We start from the raw sequence: 20,380 nt of genomic DNA, 5'->3' as shown, positions 1-20,380 counted from the left end.
ACCCTCTTTTAGGGGGGAGGAAAGATGCGTCTTATACTCCAAAAAGTACGGTATGTCTCGAAGCCAACCTAGTGAGAATTTAAACACAAAATTATTCAGAAGTTTCATATAAAGAAAAACAGTATATAACTTTACGAAAAAAAGATTTCAAAATGAGTAATACACATTTTTTTATTTTTAACAGGAAAATGACAAATATAGTTTCTCTTAATTAATTAATTAACTTTAAAAACCCTGACTCCAAAATGGTAGAGTTTTAATTAGAAATTAAATCCATTTAAAAACCATCTCTTCTTGAAGCCTGAAATAATATGTTCATCTGGGATCTTTTTCAGAAATAACTATTGTTTTTATCAGTTCACCTTTTCATTTAAAGAACAACTAAAACACTGAGCACTGTATCCTGTAGTAGATTATAAAAAGGCTCTCTCACAATTTTAGAACCATGTGTTTTTTATAATATATTTTATTATTAGCATATTTTATACAGATATCAGCTGCATCATCTGTACAGATAAAACACATTTATTCTTTCAATAAAGGAAAAGACAATTATTCCATTTTCTTAACAGAAAACATTCCATACAGTTCTCTTTGCCATAGCAAGATCAGAGACAAACTTAATGTTTGAAAATTAGCAACTGCTACGGAGTCTATATGCACGAATGCAAGCCAACATGCCAAACTCTTTTTCTACATTATCTCAGTTGTCAGAAAGGTCTTGGGAGTATCGTGGATGGCAAAGGGGGAAATCCACACTTCTTCAAGCTCTTATCCAGGGAGATGTTTTTTTATTTTCTTCCAAATGGATCAGACCACACTTTTAATCCTACAGGTAAACATACGATTAGAGCGTTTAGAATTCTTCCTTTTAATATCGGTATCAGTGCAAGGAGATAGTTCCCAATTGTAAACGTACACACATCAAAGGGAAAACCTCAATAACCCTTATAATTTAAATAATAAAACAAGCACCCTGCTCCCACCCACCCGTCCCCGAAAAAAAGCAGATCTCGTTTAAAATTAGTCTGAGGAGTTGACTCAGAAATGACGTTCCTACATGTGTACATTAGAACATGCAGATTTCCTATGAGGGCAGTGGTGGGTTTCAGATTTTTTTACTACCAGTTCTGTGGGTGTGGCTTGGTGGGCGTGGCCTGGTGGGCGTGGCAGGGGAAGGATACTGTAAAATCTCCATTCCCACCCCACTCCAGGGGAAGGATACGGCAAAATCCCCATTTTCTCCCGATCAGCTGGGACTCAGAAGGCAAAGAATGGATGGGGGTGGGGCCAGTCAGAGGTAGTATTTACTGGTTCTCCAAACTACTCAAAATTTCCGCTACCGGTTCTCTAGAACTGATCAGAACCTGCTGAAACCCACCTCTGTATGAAGGTAATCTAAGACTCTGGTTAGCCTTCCACTTTCATTAACTGATGAAATTTTCATTAACTGATCAGGTAACACTGCCCACAGTTCTTGCTGAACTTACAACAACACAGGATAGATTTAACTGTTTTGAAAAATGAGCATCAAATACAGGTTGGGTATAGTATTGTCTCCGAGACAAAATACTTTGGGGAAAAGAACAATAGAAGAAAGAACAACTATTCACTGAAGCAGTTTGTCTCGGAAAGAAATTCCACTCTTAAATCTAACTCATTTATTTCAAGATTTAAAAGCTGCCCGACTTGACAATGTGATTCTGGAAGGATGCACAATATACAATGATTTAAAAAATTAACAACAAACAATATATAAATACCAAAGCTAAAAGCTAAACTATAAAATGACATTTCCCAATAAATAAACCTGTCAATAAACTCATTATCTAATAAACATGTTTAGAATTGTAGCAGGGGAAAAAAATTATCCAGCAATAACCAGTAACTTGGAACACTAATGCACATACTACTTTCTAAAATAGTTGCATAATAAATGAGTGAGGGGCGAAATATGGCAAAAAAAAAAACTTCAGGGGAACTTGGTTAACATGTAAAGAGTCCAATTTTTTAGTTTTATTTGAATCTGAATCCTCACAAATGTTGGTTGCAAACAATGAGTTCAATCAGTAACAACACTGATAAATTTGTTAACGTGATATTTCCTAACTAGGCTCTAGTAACTAAAACCCTTTTTCCCCCTCTCTTCTATTTCATCTCAAAAGGGGAAGTAATTGAGTATCAATAGAATAGAGAAGGTATTTTGGCAAAGGAGTACATACTTTTGTAAGTATCTAAATTAGCACTTTAAACACTCAGAAACAAATAGGTAGCCAGCAGTTCTAAAAATGGCAATACAATAATATATTGTACAAACGCAAATATGTTGGGCTCATAATTTGAGTGCCAAACAATTTACGAAGCCAGTTGCTTTATAACATTTTGAAGCAATTGAGCATGGATGACCAGGTTTTCCCTGCCTAGGAATATTGACAAGCCAGTATTGGTTGTCTACTCCAACTACACTTGGGAGTCTCTGTCAAAGTTAAATGCCAGAGGAAAAACAAACTTAAAATCTGCTTTGTAGGTTAGTACAAAACCACTGTGTGGCTGGATGGATCCTAATTCTTCAAACAGGGAAAATCAGTTATGCATAGCACTTCTATTTCTTGGTATATTTTACTTATTGGCCTTCATCCAACCTAGAAAAAATAGATTTCATACAGCTGAGTTCACTAATTATCCTCACTAATGGGTAATTTAATAACTTTCCTGTACTAACCCAAATCTTCTGGATTTGCATGGCCTTGTAAGCCACAAAACTAATCAGATAGGCTGAGCTTGCACAACGAGCCAAGAAAAATGTGGTTGGCTAATTTGTGCAAACAGAATTTCAGTAATGTAACTGACAAGAAAAAGAGCTGGATAACATCACATAGTGGCTAGGATTTCACAAATATAAACTAGAGAATTACAGAAAGGGAATAAGAAACTGCAAACAGAAGGAACTAAAAGCATTAAAAAGAAAATACAATTAAATCTAGTTATTAACACAACTTGCAGCTCCTTTCCATAACTTTCTATCTTGCAAATCATCATTGCTTTGCCTAAAGGTAAAGGTAAAAGTTCCCCTCGCATATGTGCTAGTCGTTCCCGACTCTAGGGGGTAATGCTCATGTCCGTTTCAAAGCTGAAGAGCCAGCGCTGTCTGAAGACATCTCCGTGGTCATGTGGCCGGCATGACTCAACGCCAAAGGCGCACGGAACTCTGTTACCTTCCTACCAAAGGTGGTCCCTATTTTCCTACTCTCATTTTTTATGGGCTTTCGAACTGCTAGGTTGGCAGAAGCTGGGACAAGTAACAGGAGCTCACCCCGTTACGTGGCACCAGGGATTCGAACCGCTGAACTGCCGACCTTTTGATCGACAAGCTCAGCATCTTAGCGACTGAGCCACCGTGTCCCTTTTGCTTTCCCTATATCCACATTTTTTTGTTCTTTAAGCTTCTCACTTGTTTGAAGATTTTGTCAATTCCACCAATCATGACTTCCTGCCTTGTACCCCCTCTCCACCTATTCACCCTTCTTTCTTCACACAATTATTTTATAATTCATTCTTCTTTCTTTTTTTTTTTTTATTCAAAAGGTTTTACAAAAAAAATTTTTTCCCCCTTTCCCCCCCTCCCCCCCCCCCGACTTCCCGGAACGAGCACAAGGTATAGTTAAAAATAAAACAAACATATGCTAAAAAATTTTCATCCCAACTTAATTGTACCCCTACAATCATCAATTCCTAACTTCCCCAAAAGCAATCAAAATAATACATCATAATCATTCAAAACAGTCTGATAACTCTTAGTCTGATATCTACGTTGAATATAGTCAATCCATTTTTTCCATTCCTTTAAGTATCTTTCTTGCGTATTGTCTTTCAAAAAGGCTGATATCTTCGCCATCTCAGCCAAATTGGCAACTTTCAATATCCATTCTTCTATTGTTGGTACTTCTTTTTCTTCCAATATTGTCCTATTAGTAATCTTGCTGCAGTTATTAGATTTAAAATCAATTTAGTCTCAATTACTGTACAATCCGTAATAATTCCCAACAAGAAAAATTGCGGCAGGAACTTTATCTTCTTTTCAGAACATTTTGTAAAATCCACCAAATTTTTATCCAAAAGGCCTTTATGTCCTTACAAGTCCACCAAATGTGAAAATATGTAGCGTCATCACAATTACATCTCCAACATTTTGCTTGCATTTCTGGATACATACGATAATTTTTAGGATCTAGATGCCATCTATAAAACATTTTATAAAATTTTCCTCAGATTCTGTGCCTGTGAATTTAACATTTCTAACCCAAATTTTTCCCACGTTTCCAATAATATTGGCTCCTGAAAATTTTGTGCCCACTTTATCATACAGTCCTTTACCAAGTCCCTTTCAGAATCTATTTCAAGTAACACATTATACAATCTCTTTATATGCTCCTGAGACTGATTTCTAATTTGCTTTACCAAATTTCCCTCGTTCTGCTCTATACCAATTTTCTGATCTCCTTCCATCTAGCACGTAGTTGCTCATATTGAAACCAAGTATAATTTTTCCCTTCCTCTCTTAATACTTGCAGAGATTTTAACTGCAAATTACCTCTTTCAGTATACAAAAGATCTTTATATGTAATCATTTCCTGATTCTGTTCTATGTTTATATTTTCTACTGTATGTCTAGGACTTGCCCATATAGGAACCTTATAATTTAGTTTATAAGAGTATTTTTCCAATCACACAGAAGGGCATTTCTTAGCACATGATTTTTAAAGGCCTTATCCACTTTTTTGTCATAAATTAAATATGCATGCCATCCATATAACAAATCATAACCTTCTATATTCAAAATTCTGTCCTCTGTTAAATTAAACCAATCACTTATTGCAGAGAGAGCAGCTGCTTCATAATATAATTTAAAATTAGGCATTTTAAACCTCCCTTTCCGAGAATCTTGAATTATTTTCATTTTAACCCTAGCTTTTTTACCTTCCCATATAAATTTGTTAATTCCCTTCTGCCATTCCTCAAGATTCTTATCTTTCTTAATTATTGGTATCATCTGAAAGAGGAATAAAAATCTAGGTAAAACATTCATTTTAATAGCAGCAATTCTCCCAGCAAAGATAATTGCAATTTTTCCAAACAATCAACTCCTTCTGAGCTTTTTGCCATAAAACCTCATAGTTATTCTTATACAATTTCACATTTGATGACGTAATATAAACCCCTAAATACTTAACCTTCTTTACAATTTCAAATCCTGTTATTTCCTCTAGTTTTTCTTTCTGTTGTCTGGCCATATTTTTATTATCACTTTTGTCTTTTCTGATTTACCTTAAACCCTGAGACATTCCCATATTGATCAATTATTTCCAACAAAGATTTACTAGAATTTATAGGGTTTGTTAAAGTAATCACCAAATCATCTGCAAAAGCTCTTAACTTATATTCATACTGTCTAACTCTAATTCCTCTATCTCCTTTACTTCGTATTTTATCCAATAATGGTTCTAGAGTTAAAATAAACAATAATGGTGATAAAGGACATCCCTGTCTTGTTCCTTTCGCAATCTTAAAAGGTTCTGTTAAGCTACCATTGATTATAATCTGTGCTGTTTGCTCTCCATAAATTGCCCTAATTATTCTTAAAAAACCATCTCCAAATTGCATCTTTTCTATTAATTTAAATAAAAAATCCCAATGCAATCGATCAAAAGCTTTCTCTGCATCGAGAAAATAAATGCTGCTGGAATAAAATTTTTCTTCCTCTCTTAATACTTGCAGAGATTTTAACTGCAAATTACCTCTTTCAGTATACAAAAGATCTCTATATGTAATCATTTCCTGATTCTGTTCTATGTTTATATTTTCTACTGTATGTCTAGGACTTGCCCATATAGGAACCTTATAATTTAGTTTATAAGAGTATTTTTCCAAACACAGAAGGGCATTTCTTAGCACATGATTTTTAAAGGCCTTATCCACTTTTTGTCATAAATTAAATATGCATGCCATCCATATAACAAATCATAACCTTCTATATTCAAAATTCTGTCCTCTGTTAAATTAAACCAATCACTTATTGCAGAGAGCAGCTGCTTCATAATATAATTTAAAATTAGGCATTTTAAACCTCCCTTTCCGAGAATCTTGAATTATTTTCATTTTAACCCTAGCTTTTTTACCTTCCCATATAAATTTGTTAATTCCCTTCTGCCATTCCTCAAGATTCTTATCTTTCTTAATTATTGGTATCATCTGAAAGAGGAATAAAAATCTAGGTAAAACATTCATTTTAATAGCAGCAATTCTCCCAGCAAAGATAATTGCAATTTTTCCAAACAATCAACTCCTTCTGAACTTTTTGCCATAAAACCTCATAGTTATTCTTATACAATTTCACATTTGATGACGTAATATAAACCCCTAAATACTTAACCTTCTTTACAATTTCAAATCCTGTTACTTCCTCTAGTTTTTCTTTCTGTTGTCTGGCCATATTTTTATTATCACTTTTGTCTTTTCTGATTTACCTTAAACCCTGAGACATTCCCATATTGATCAATTATTTCCAACAAAGATTTACTAGAATTTATAGGGTTTGTTAAAGTAATCACCAAATCATCTGCAAAAGCTCTTAACTTATATTCATACTGTCTAACTCTAATTCCTCTATCTCCTTTACTTCTATTTTATCCAATAATGGTTCTAGAGTTAAAATAAACAATAATGGTGATAAAGGACATCCCTGTCTTGTTCCTTTCGCAATCTTAAAAGGTTCTGTTAAGCTACCATTGATTATAATCTGTGCTGTTTGCTCTCCATAAATTGCCCTAATTATTCTTAAAAAACCATCTCCAAATTGCATCTTTTCTATTAATTTAAATAAAAAATCCCAATGCAATCGATCAAAAGCTTTCTCTGCATCGAGAAAAATAAATGCTGCTGGAATAAAATTTTTCTTTTCTAAGTACTCCAGTAAATTAACAATCTGCCTAACATTATTCCTCATCTGTCTCCCTTTTATAAATCCAGATTGATCATTATGAATTCTTCGCTGCAGAATCAACATTAATCTATTAGCTATTATTTTAACAAAAATCTTATAATCATTATTTAAAAGTGAGATTGGCCTATAATTCCCAGGTTTAGAACAATCCTGTTCCTCTTTGGTATCAATGAAATAAAGAGGTTCTCCATGAGGGGAATTCTCCTAGTTGTATCTGATTAAATAATTCCTTAAGTGGACCTAACATCTCATCCTGTAAATTCCTATAATAACTAACTGTGAGCCCATCCGTACCAGGAGTTTTCCCATTTTAATTGTTTAATTACCAAAATAATTTCTTCCGAGGTTATAGGCCGATTCAGTTCATCCGCTTGTTCTAAAGTTAAATTTTTAACCTTATATTCCTTCAAATAATTATCAATATCCCTATTCAATATATTATCTTTAAGATATAAATTTGTATAATATTCTAAAAAAGCTTTTTTAATTTTATCCTGTTGATATCTCTCTTTACCTTTATATTCTATTTTTTCTATAGTACGTTGTTTTTGTCTTTTCCTTAAAGTATATGCTAACCACCTACCAGGCCTATTTGCATTACAAAAAGTATTATGTTTGGCATATTGTATATTTGTTGCCACCTGATCAGCCATTATCATATTAAATTGATTCTGTAGTAACTTTATTGCATCTTTAAGTTTTTGATCATGTGGATTATGTATTAATAATTGTTGTTTCTTATAAATTTCCTCTTCTAAATACCTACGCTGTCTTTGTTGCTTATTTCTCTGTCTATTATTAAGATATATTAATACACCTCTCATAAAAGCTTTACTGCAGTCCCAAACCATTTCTATCGATGTTTCATTATTCAAATTATAATCAAAAAATTCTTTCATCTGCTTTTTACATTGATTTACATTATCCTGATATCTAAACAAATTTTCATTTAATCTCCAAGTTCTTCTACCCTCTTTTCCATATTGCAATTCCATCCAAACAGGACTATGATCAGACAAACATCTTGGAAATATCTTAGTTTTCTTCACCCTAAAAAGCAAATCATTAGAAATTAAAATAAAATCAATACGTGAGAAGGATTGATGCCTATCAGAAAAAAGTATAGTCTCTTTCCTCCAAATTCCGCAGTCTCCATACATCTCTTAACTCAAAATCTTCTATCATATCAAAAAAGGATTTAGGCAGCTTTGCATGTGCAGGTATCTTCTTGGAAGAAATTCTCTTGTCCTTTCGTGTATCTATTACTCCATTCCAATCTCCCAATATAATGCACGATTTATAATCCCATAGATTCAACTTATCATATAACATTCTATAAAATTTTTCTTGTTGCTGATTGGGTGCATATATACCAAGCAAGAGAGTCCTTTTTGTTTCTATTGTAAGTTCAATAGCAATATATCTTCCGTGAATATCTGCCTCTATTAACTTGGCTGGTATATCTTTTCTCAAATAAACCACTATGCCATGTTTTTTCTCCAAAGCTGAAGCAACAAAATGTTTACCTAACTTTGAGTTTATTAGGTACTTTTGATCTGATAATTTAATATGCGTTTCTTGTAAGCAAATAACATCATTTTTAAATTGTTTCAAATAATGAAATATTTTTTCTCTTCTGAGCTGAGTTCAAACCATTGACATTCCAAGTCAAGATTTTATTTGCCATTACTGGGCTGCTGAAGCCTTTGGGCAATCAACTGAAGATCGTCCTCCCGTATCTTCGGCCGTGCTCCTCCCACCGCTTCTGTAGCAGAATCCTGAACTTTACTTTGGGTTTGTTGCTCCTTTTCTTTACGCTTAAGGGCTCCCCTCGTCAGTCTTTGTTCTTGTGGTTGTTCCTCTGATGGTAACATCACTGGAATCACCTCAGCTTCCACACCCATTTGAGTCTCTTGAATTCTTTTTTCTATTATTTCTATTTCAAATTTCAGCACTGTAGAAAGAAAATCTTTGGCCTTAAGCACTGTGTCAATACGATGTCTCCTTCCTTGATAATACACTGTCAAGCCAACTGGAACCTCCCATCTAAATTGAATCTGGTATTTCTTAAGTTCTTGTGTAAAAAATGTAAAGTCCTTTCTATCCCTTAACATCTTGGGAGGAATCTCTTTCAAAACCTTCAACTCCTGTTCCCCTATTTTCAAGTTTTTCTGAAAAGCAACTTGCAAAATTTGATTCCTCACTGTTCTTTTCAAAAAATAAACCACAATGTCTCTAGGAAGTTTCTTTTGCCTAGCAATCCAAGAATTAACTCTATAAATTTTGTCAATTTGATAAGCAACCTCTTGTGGATCAAGTTCAATAAATTCAGCCAGAGCTTCTGATAAAAAATTTTTTAAATCTTCCCCTTTTTCCTCATTCAAACCTCTAATTCTCAGAGCTCCTTCCATCATTCTATACTGCATCACCACCACTTGATCTTCATTTTTATCCAATTTGATTTGCATTCCCCCATTCTATTTTTCTATTTGTTGATTTGACTGAACAATTTCTTGCACCTCCTCCTCCACCACCTCCAGTCTTTTGCCAAACCTTGAAAAGCCATCAAGATATCTTCTCTTATTTTTTATTATTCTCTTTTATTTCTTCTCTTATTTTCTCATTATTATCCATAATCTCCTTAAACCTTTCTTCAGACACTTTCCTTGCTCTTTAATCAGATCTTCTAAAGCTGGTTCAGAACCCTTCTGCCCCCAGTCTTAGGTGGTTTAGTAGCCATTTCAGTTTTAAAATTCACAAAATATAAGTCTAGAAACTTCTCTTTTCCCCTTTAAGTATAGGAGAGCTCAGTTCACTTCATTAAAATCCACACATAACATTTCTTATCTTCTTAGTTGCACAGACTGTTTGAAATTCCATTCGTCACTTTCACTCCCGTTCAGGCGCCATCTTTAAGAGTCAATTAAAACAAAGGAAAAAAATTTTTCTCTTTTTTAGAAGGTAGAAGTCAGGAAATCAAAAATACTTGCAATCCAATAATTGTCCGCTGGCACTCATTCCGCCTGCTTAAAGAGATCCATAAAGATAAGACAATTAGCAGAGATGGACACTTTCTTCTTTTCCTGCTTTTGCAGGAGCGCACTGAAGTCGGAGCTTATGGCAGGAATATTTATGGGACCCGTCGACCCTTCGAAGCTCTGCTTAATTAAAACAAAGCCTCTGGGGAGGTCTACCAACATTTCCTGCTGCTCTTATCTTCCCCTTTCATCCAGGGAAAAAGATTAAAGCCGGCTTTTCCTGGCTTTACGATGTTCAGTGCGGAGCCCCTTTAATTAGGGCTCAGCGAAGAGGTGGAGCCACCCGGAAGTCCATTCTTCTTTCTTCACACAATTATTTTATAATTCATTCCCCAATTTTTCCATATAACCAAACTTCTGCAAACTAAAATCTCAATGTAAAGGTAAAGGTTCCCCTCGCACATATGTGCTAGTCGTTGCCGACTCTAGGGGGCAGTGCTCATCTCCATTTTCAAAGCCGAAGAGCCAGCGCTGTCCGAAGACGTCTCCGTGGTCATGTGGCCGGCATGACTCAATGCCAAAGGTGCACAGAACGCTGTTACCTTCCCACCAAAGGTGGTCCCTATTTTTTCTACTTTTTACATACTTTCGAAACTGCTAGGTTGGCAGAAGCTGGGACAAGTAACGGGAGCTCACCCCGTTACATGGCAGCACTAGGGATTCGAACCGCTGAACTGCCGACCTTTTGATCGACAAGCTCAGCATCTTAGCGACTGAGCCACCGTGTCCCTTTTGCTTTCCCTATATCCACATTATTTTGTTCTTTAAGCTTCTCACTTGTTTGATTTGAAGATTTTGTCAATTCCACCAATCATGACTTCCTGCCTTGTACCCCCTCTCCACCTATTCACCCTTCTTTCTTCACACAATTATTTTATAATTCATTCTTCTTTCTTCACACAATTATTTTATAATTCATTCCCCAATTTTTCCATATAACCAAACTTCTGCAAACTAAAATCTCAATGTAAAGGTAAAGGTTCCCCTCGCACATATGTGCTAGTCATTGCCGACTCTAGGGGGCAGTGCTCATCTCCATTTTCAAAGCCGAAGAGCCAGCGCTGTCCGAAGACATCTCCGTGGTCATGTGACTGGCATGACTCAATGCCAAAGGTGCACAGAACGCTGTTACCTTCCCACCAAAGGTGGTCCCTATTTTTTCTACTTTTTACATACTTTCGAAACTGCTAGGTTGGCAGAAGCTGGGACAAGTAACGGGAGCTCACCCCGTTACATGGCAGCACTAGGGATTTGAACCGCTGAGCTGCCGACCTTTCTATCGACAAGTTCAACGTCCTAGCCCCTGAGCCACCGTGTCCCTGGCATCTCAATGACTGTACCCTAAATACAAAAATAAGTGACCCAGTAAAAAAAGACACATTTTTGTACTGATTCAATCGTAGGGCAAAAGTCTGGATTTCCACACTGCATTTCTTCTAATATAGTCACTGCACCTCTTTCACACACATCATTAAGTAACTACACCGCCTATTGCTTTTACATTCACTCTTGCTACAGGTAGGCCTCGACTTACGATCATAATTGGGATCAGAATTCCTTTCCTAAGCTAAGGCGGTTAAGCTTGTTGCAACTGATTTTATGAGCTTTTTTGCCACAGTTGTTAAGTGGATCATACGGTCATCCTAAATCTGTGACAATTGCTGAGCACCTGGCCTCTGATCACATGACCCTGGGGATGTTTGCTACCTCTACACCATTGTCTGCCTCCCATCTTCCAGAGAAAGTATGCAATGTACTGATAATCACCCTTGAGATATATTTTCTTCCAAGCCCCCCAAAAACCTTTAGGCAGTTTGTTTATATATCATACTTGTAGTCCTCGACTTACAACAGTTCACTTAGTGGCCATTCAAAGTTACAACAGCACTTATGACGATTTTTCACACTTATGACCACTGTGACATCCCCATGGTTAAAATTCAGACACTTTGCAACTGACTCAAATTTAGATTTAGATTAACCATGTTACCAACTTAACAAATGTGGCAAGAAAGGGCGTAAAATAGGGCAAAACTGAACCAATATTTCAATTAACAACAGAAATTTTGGGCTCAATTGTGGTCATAAGTTGAGGACCATCTGTACTTAGAAGCAAAAGTAGATAGTAAAAAGCATGACTAACATCTCGTTCATGGGCATCTTTGTCGGCAAGACTCCATTAGAGAACTTATTCTGATAATTGCCGAGTCAACACTTTCAGTTATTTTAAAAAGCTAAGTGCTTTATGCACCAAAATCAGACTCTGATCCATGCTAAAATTTGTTTTTATAATTTACTCGTTTACAAATCAAAACCAATTCAAATAACAGTTGTGACTTTGGATTGTGCTCGACTATAAACTACCCAAAAGCTAATTGTTGAAGTGCAATGTATTTCGCAAAACCAGAAAATTGGATTGAATAAAGAAACTGAATTATGGGCAAATATTTTGTGAGAATACAATTGATCTGTGCTACCTAAGAGAACCTGAAGTTAAACAGCTGCCACCTGTTTGAGGACTTTGTCTCCAAAAGAGGTACTCTCAAAATAGTGATGGTAGTGTGAGAGTGAGTGTTGCTTTTGTAGAGAACAGCCACTGCAGCTGACAAACAGCTTGAGACAATCTGTCCCTTGAACAATATGAAGAAATATGCTTCTGGTAGAGCTTTTGAGGGAAACAAATCACAGCCGTGTCTCGAAGGAGGTATCTTAATATAGAGCAGAGGAGTATTTACATGTTTTCTTTCTTTTCAACAAAAGAGGAATAAACTAAGATCCAATCTGCATCTGTTTTCCAATTTATATTTCCAAAATTGATCAGGAGTAAAATATACGGAGGTGACACAATAATACACACTCAGGAACAATTCTCTAAGCAGCAGCAGAATGACTCAACCAAGCAGAAACTATCAACTTAAAAATATATCTCATATCTTCAGGCTGGCATCCAAATTAAACTCCACTGCTTATCAATTTTGGGATAATTATTTAAAGCATAATATTCCTAAACAGACACATCTCAATTAGTAATTTAGAGATATACCTGGAGGCTGTACATCTTCTTGGATAATGCCGGCTCGATTTATACTTTGTGCCTTTTCTAATAAATATAAAATACATAAGTAGGTAAAATGCACACTTAGTTGACTTACTGCTCAATATTCATGAATATGTTAAATGTGGTGTTTAAGGCTAAATCTCGCAACAGCTATTTCTTATCCTTCTGTATCTGTTCCCTGCTCTCTCCCAATACCACGCTATGAAATTTTCTTAATTTCTTAAAATTTACTCCTGTACACTTTTACTTTGTGCTTCCATCTTTCCTACAGTGCATTTGGTTCTTATTTCCCATCAGAGTTTGTTACTGACCATGCTAAGATTTTGCTTATGCAAACTTATATACACACAAGCCCATGTCTCTATGCTACTCACCTAATGTACTATGCTATTCACCTAATAGCATAGTACTCAATATACTACTACTAATAGCACCTTATGCAGAACTGCCTATATACTCGGATGTTACCTTAACAGCTCTTACGTTCTTGGTTAGGACTTGAATTGGTTTTACCAGTCCCAGACCTTTTTAAAATATATGATGCTCCAAGTAGTGCAGTTTTTTGCACTTCTGCTGGTGTTATTGCAGGAAGCTGCAATTTGTTGATGTATCTTATAAAATTCTTGGACATGGTGCCAAGTGCCCTGATGACAATGGGTCATCGTAATTATTATTATTATTGTTGTTATTGTTTTTTTATTTTATTATTTGCATTTATATCCCGCCCTTCTCCGAAGACTCAGGGCGGCTTACACTATATTAAGCAATAGTCTTCGTCCATTTTGTATATTATATATAAAGTCAATTTATTGCCCCCAACAATCTGGGTCCTCATTTTACCTACCTTATAAAGGATGGAAGGCTGAGTCAACCTTGGGCCTGGTGGGGCTTGAACCTGCAGTAAGTGCAAGCAGCTGTGTTAATAACAGGCTATCTTAGCAGTCTGAGCCACCAGAGGCCCTTATTGTTATTATTATATCACTTTTATTCATTAAACATGGAACTCAGTCAACTGAATATTTAACAAATGTGGCAAGAAAGGGTGTAAAATAGGGCAAAACTGAACCAATATTTCAATTAACAACAGAAATTTTGGGCTCAATTGTGGTCATAAGTTGAGGACCATCTGTACTTAGAAGCAAAAGTAGATAGTAAAAAGCATGACTAACATCTCGTTCATGGGCATCTTTGTCGGCAAGACTCCATTAGAGAACTTATTCTGATAATTGCCGAGTCAACACTTTCAGTTATTTTAAAAAGCTAAGTGCTTTATGCACCAAAATCAGACTCTGATCCATGCTAAAATTTGTTTTTATAATTTACTAGTTTACAAATCAAAACCAATTCAAATAACAGTTGTGACTTTGGATTGTGCTCGACTATAAACTACCCGAAAGCTAATTGTTGAAGTGCAATGTATTTCGCAAAACCAGAAAATTGGATTGAATAAAGAAACTGAATTATGGGCAAATATTTTGTGAGAATACAATTGATCTGTGCCACTTAAGAGAACCTGAAGTTAAACAGCTGCCACCTGTTTGAGGACTTTGTCTCCAAAAGAGGTAGTGATGGTAGTGTGAGAGTGAGTGTTGCTTTTGTAGAGAACAGCCACTGCAGCTGACAAACAGCTTGAGACAATCTGTCCCTTGAACAATATGAAGAAATATGCTTCTGGTAGAGCATCTGAGGGAAACAAATCACAGCTGTGTCTCGAAGGCGGTATCTTAATATAGAGCAGAGGAGTATTTACATGTTTTCTTTCTTTTCAACAAAAGAGGAATAAACTAAGATCCAATCTGCATCTGTTTTCCAATTTATATTTCCAAAATTGATCAGGAGTAAAATATACGGAGGTGACACAATAATACACACTCAGGAACAATTCTCTAAGCAGCAGCAGAATGACTCAACCAAGCAGAAACTATCAACTTAAAAATGTATCTCATATCTTCAGGCTGGCATCCAAATTAAACTCCGCTGCTTATCAATTTTGGGATAATTATTTAAAGCATAATATTCCTAAACAGACACATCTCAATTAGTAATTTAGAGATATACCTGGAGGCTGTACATCTTCTTGGATAATGCCGGCTCGATTTATACTTTGTGCCTTTTCTAATAAATATAAAATACATAAGTAGGTAAAATGCACACTTAGTTGACTTACTGCTCAATATTCATGAATATGTTAAATGTGTTGTTTAAGGCTAAATCTCACAACAGCTATTTCTTATCCTTCTGTATCTGTTCCCTGCTCTCTCCCAATACCACGCTATGAAATTTTCTTAATTTCTTAAAATTTACTCCTGTACACTTTTACTGTGTGCTTCCATCTTTCCTACAGTGCATTTGGTTCTTATTTCCCATCAGAGTTTGTTACTGACCATGCTAAGATTTTGCTTATGCAAACTTATATACAAACAAGCCCATGTCTCTATGCTACTCACCTAATGTACTATGCTATTCACCTAATAGCATAGTACTCAATATACTACTACTAATAACACCTTATGCGGAACTGCCTATATACTCGGATGTTACCTTAACAGCTCTTACGTTCTTGGTTAGGACTTGAATTGTTTTTACCAGTCCCAGACCTTTTTAAAATATATGATGCTCCAAGTAGTGCAGTTTTTTGCACTTCTGCTGGTGTTATTGCAGGAAGCTGCAATTTGTTGATGTATCTTATAAAATTCTTGGACATGGTACCAAGTGCCCCGATGACAATGGGTCATCGTAATTATTATTATTATTATTGTTATTGTTGTTGTTATTGTTTTTTTATTTTATTTTGCATTTATATCCCGTCCTTCTCCGAAGACTCAGGGCGGCTTACATTATGTTAAGCAATAGTCTTCATCCATTTGTATATTATATACAAAGTCAATTTATTGCCCCCAACAATCTGGGTCCTCATTTTACCTACCTTATAAAGGATGGAAGGCTGAGTCAACCTTGGGCCTGGTGGGGCTTGAACCTGCAGTAATTGCAAGCAGCTGTGTTAATAACTGTCTTAGCAGTCTGAGCCACCAGAGGCCCTTATTGTTATTATTATATCACTTTTATTCATTAAACATGGAACTCAGTCAACTGAATATTTAAAAATGTATCACAAATACCACTGACTGGCACTAATGGTTGCTACCGGTTGTTGTAAATGTTGTACCTTGATGAACGTATCTTTTCTTTTATGTACACTGAGAGCATATGCACCAAGACAAATTCCTTGTGTGTCCAATCACACTTGGCCAATAAAATTCTATTCAATTCAATTGTTATTAGTATTATTTATATTAATTATAATAAAGTGATAAATTAAGCATAAACTTTTATTTATTTAGTGCATCACCCCAGTAGACCCCATACTCTAAATAAATCAATAAAATACCTAACAATAATACCTAATAATAATAATAATACCCCAGTTTTTTGTTTTTTTTTAAAGGAGTGTCTTGAGGCTGCCCTCTCAACTGACTTTAGAGGAGGTCTGCAATGTGGGGGGGGGGGGGCCGAGAAGGACTAGATCCCAACCGCCATTCTTACTGCAGCTGGGAGGCACTGCCAGTTAGCTGCGCTTTTAGAACAGATTTAAAATGAGGGGGAGCTACGGGACGGCTATGATAATTGTTTATTCCACTGAAAGGCGCCCCACTGACCGCAATTAAGCCCAGCAGGCGCAGTTCTGACCTCCCTCAAAGCTTCAGCCTCCTCTCCTCTCCCCTCCCGCGCCCCCCCCCCTCCCAAGGAAAGGCCGGAGCCGGCGAAGAATGCCGCGCGTGCCCGCCCTTACTGTAGTCCCCCATGTGGCTCATGGGGTAGAAGAAGATGGGGTAGAGGGTCAGGCCCACCGCAGCAGCGAAGCCGCCGAAGACCAGGACGTAGCGCCCGAGGGGCGCCATTTTTACCCGGCCGGAACCGGAAACGGACATTCGCTTCCGGTTCCTGCGCTCCGCCAGCCGAACGGCGGCCGAATGCCCGTGCGGCGTCCCAGGGCGTCCGCGCCTGACCTCTAGCGTCGGTCGCCGGGAAGTAGCCAAGACACGTCACTGCCGAGCTATCTTCGTTGGCGTCTTGTTTTTTATTGTTTTTTATTGTTTTTTATTGTTTTTTATTATTTCTTTTTGTCACAACAGTATACACAAACAATTGTCATAGATAAAACAATATGTCTTGAAGAAAATATATATATATATGAGTAAAAAATATGCATCAACTATATATTGTTCTTTTTATTTATTTATTTATTTTTTATTTGTCTTTCTTTCTTTCTTTATTTTCTTTTATTTATTTATTTATTTATTTTCTTTCTTTGGAGGTTTTTAAAAATTGTGTCTGGAAGGAGAAAAAAAATCTCATTTTAAATATAAGAAGGGAGGCGGCTGGCAAAGCAGAAGTTCCAAAACTGGCTTTTGTCCTCCGGAATCAAATGATTGGTCAGATCCTGAAGTGTAGTCTGCTTTTGGTGGGCTGGGAAGGAGAGCTGCGCTCACTGGGCGGGGCTGCTTTCCTGGCAAGACGTCTCACCGCCGGACTAGGTAACCTTATCAGCGCTGAGGAGGAGGGGGGGGGCTTTGCCCTCTGCTTCTCTTCAGGGCTCTTTCCTGAACCCTGAAGTGAAGCAGAGGGCAAGCCTTTTGTGTGGGGATGAGGGTCTTGGGGGTCCTTTGGTTGGGCTGTGGGCTGCTTTGGCAGGTTCCTTGATGGGGGGATCAAGTGGTTGACTTGATTGTTGGTCTGAGGTTAACTTTGGAGTTGATCTCTGCTGATCTGGGGGCTGATTAGGTTGGATCAGTGGTGGGTTTCAATTTTTTTTACTACCGATTCTGTGGGCGTGGCTTTGGTGGGTGTGGCATGGCTTGGTGGGCGTGGCAGGGGAAGGATACTGTAAAATCCCCATTCCCACCACATTCCTGGGGGAAGATTACTGCAAAATCCCCATTTCCTCCTGATCAGCTGGGACTCGGGAGGCAGAGAATAGATGGGGGCGGCGCCAGTCAAAATTTTCACCACCGGTTCTCCGAACTACTCAAAGTTTCCGCTGCCGGTTCTCCAGAACTGGTCGGAACCTGCTGAAACCCACCTCTGGGTCGGATTCACAGAAGACCAACCATCAAGTCAACAATACCCCCATCAAGGAATGGCCGAAGAAGCCATCGGCAAACAGCCCAACCAAAGGACCTCCAAGACCCATCGACGCTGACAGGGAAGCCCCTGCAATATCAACTGAGAGTATAAACCCCTCTGCCTTCTAGCACTGATGATATTACTAGTTTGGGTAATGAAACATCTGCAAGAAAACAAGGAAGGTCAGAGAGTACCAAGGAGCCCTCATGTCCACCCAGGGCTATAAATATTTTCCTTTGTTGGTGCTCTGCATAACTGATTTCCCTGCCTGAAGGATTAGCGTTCATCCAGCCATCCAGTGGAGATCTGCACGAATCTCCAAAGCAGATTTTAAATGTTCTCTCCTTTGGCCCTTATAACTTTGACATAGCCTCCCAAGTGCAGGATTCATTGTCTAGCTTGGAAATAAACGATCACAAGAGAAAACAATGGTAATTTTATTCTTCACTTTGGACCACGCACACACAGGTACAATGGACACACCTAAATGAGTGATGGCTAACCTTTTTCCCTTCGTGTGCCAAAAGCGCACGTACGCAAGAGCGCACAAGTGTTGTCGGCACCTGTAATGCAATGCACACCCAAAACACATGCGCGCACAACCCCCCTGCCCCCCCGCACGCGCCCCATTCCTCGAATGCGCGCGAGGAGCGGGATTCAAAAATGTTAGCAACCTGCACAGCAGTGGTGGGTTTCAATTTTTTTACTACCGGTTCTGTGGGTGTGGCTTGGTGGGCGTGGCATGACTTGGTGGGCATGGCTTGGTGGGCCTGGCAGGGGAAGGTTACTGCAAAATCCTCATTTCCTCCCGATCAGCTGGGACTCGGGAGGTAGAGAATAGATGGGGACGAGGCCAGTCAGAATTTTTACTACCGGTTCTCTGAACTACTCAAAATATCCGCTGCCGGTTCTCCAGAACTGGTCGGAACCTGCTGAAACCCACCTCTGGGTCAGATTCACAGCAGACCAACCATCAAGTCAACAACACCCCCATCAAGGAACGGCCAAAGAAGCCATCGGCAAACAGCCCAACCAAAGGACCTTCAAGACCATCATCCCCATCGATGCTGACAGGGAAGCCCCTGCAATATCAACTGAGAGTATAAACCCCTCTGCCTTCTACCACTGATGATATTACTAGTTTGGGTAATGAAACATCTGCAAGAAAACAAGGAAGGTCAGAGAGTACCAAGGAGCCCTCATGTCGACCCAGGGCTATAAATATTTTCCTTTGTTGGTGCTCTGCATAACTGATTTCCCTGCCTGAAGGATTAGCGTTCATCCAGCCACCCAGTGGAGATCTGCACGAATCTCCAAAGCAGATTTTAAATGTTCTCTCCTTTGGCCCTTATAACTTTGACGTAGCCTCCCAAGTGCAGGATTCATTGTCTAGCTTGGAAATAAACGATCACAAGAGAAAACAATGGTAATTTTATTCTTCACTTTGGACCACGCACACACAGGTACAATGGACACACCTAAATGAGTGATGGCTAATCTTTTTCCCTTCGTGTGCCAAAAGCGCACGTACGCAAGAGCGCACAAGTGTTGTCGGCACCTGTAATGCAATGCACACCCCAAACACATGCGCGCACAACCCCCCTGCCCCCCGCACGCGCCCCATTCCTCGAATGCGCGCGAGGAGCGGGATTCAAAAATGTTAGCAACCTGCACAGCAGTGGTGGGTTTCAATTTTTTTACTACCGGTTCTGTGGGTGTGGCTTGGTGGGCGTGGCATGACTTGGTGGGCATGGCTTGGTGGGCCTGGCAGGGGAAGGTTACTGCAAAATCCTCATTTCCTCCCGATCAGCTGGGACTCGGGAGGTAGAGAATAGATGGGGACGAGGCCAGTCAGAATTTTTACTACCGGTTCTCTGAACTACTCAAAATATCCGCTACTGGTTCTCCAGAACTGGTCAGAAGCTGCTGAAACCCACCTCTGCTGCACATCCTGAAAATCACCTGGCAGGAGCGCACGCGCGCATATGCAGTGGAGCTGAGCTGGCTGACAGCTCGTGTGCCCACAGGGAGGGCTCTGCATGCCAGCTGTGCCATGCGTGCCATAGTGTTCTGATCTTTCTGTAACTTGAGCCTATCTTCTGGAGTGTTGGCTATTCCTGCCAGCTTGGTGTCATCTGCAAATTTGATGAGTTCCCCATC

The 20,380-nt window shown here is 38.3% G+C and overlaps 1 protein-coding gene across 2 annotated transcripts; it reads right to left on the bottom strand.

Annotated features, from left to right (window-relative positions):
* Positions 1–448: 448 nt before the first annotated feature.
* SMIM20 (small integral membrane protein 20) lies at positions 449–17,029 on the bottom strand. Of its 2 annotated transcripts, none has more exons than XM_058193384.1 (3): positions 16,887–17,029; positions 15,155–15,211; positions 449–829 (listed from the first exon to the last, which is right to left on the bottom strand). In XM_058193384.1, the coding sequence occupies exons 1-3, from the start codon at positions 17,023–17,025 to the stop codon at positions 792–794; spliced, it is 234 nt and encodes a 77-aa protein (XP_058049367.1). In that variant the 5' UTR covers positions 17,026–17,029; the 3' UTR covers positions 449–791. The 2 variants fall into 2 exon arrangements, with proteins under 2 accessions (XP_058049367.1, XP_058049366.1); XM_058193383.1 differs by lacking the exon at positions 15,155–15,211 and adding an exon at positions 13,082–13,138.
* Positions 17,030–20,380: the final 3,351 nt, after the last annotated feature.

This window comes from Ahaetulla prasina, chromosome 8 (assembly GCF_028640845.1).
Source record: "Ahaetulla prasina isolate Xishuangbanna chromosome 8, ASM2864084v1, whole genome shotgun sequence".
Taxonomy (NCBI): domain Eukaryota; kingdom Metazoa; phylum Chordata; class Lepidosauria; order Squamata; family Colubridae; genus Ahaetulla; species Ahaetulla prasina.
This window is presented reverse-complemented; position numbering and strand designations above follow the sequence as displayed.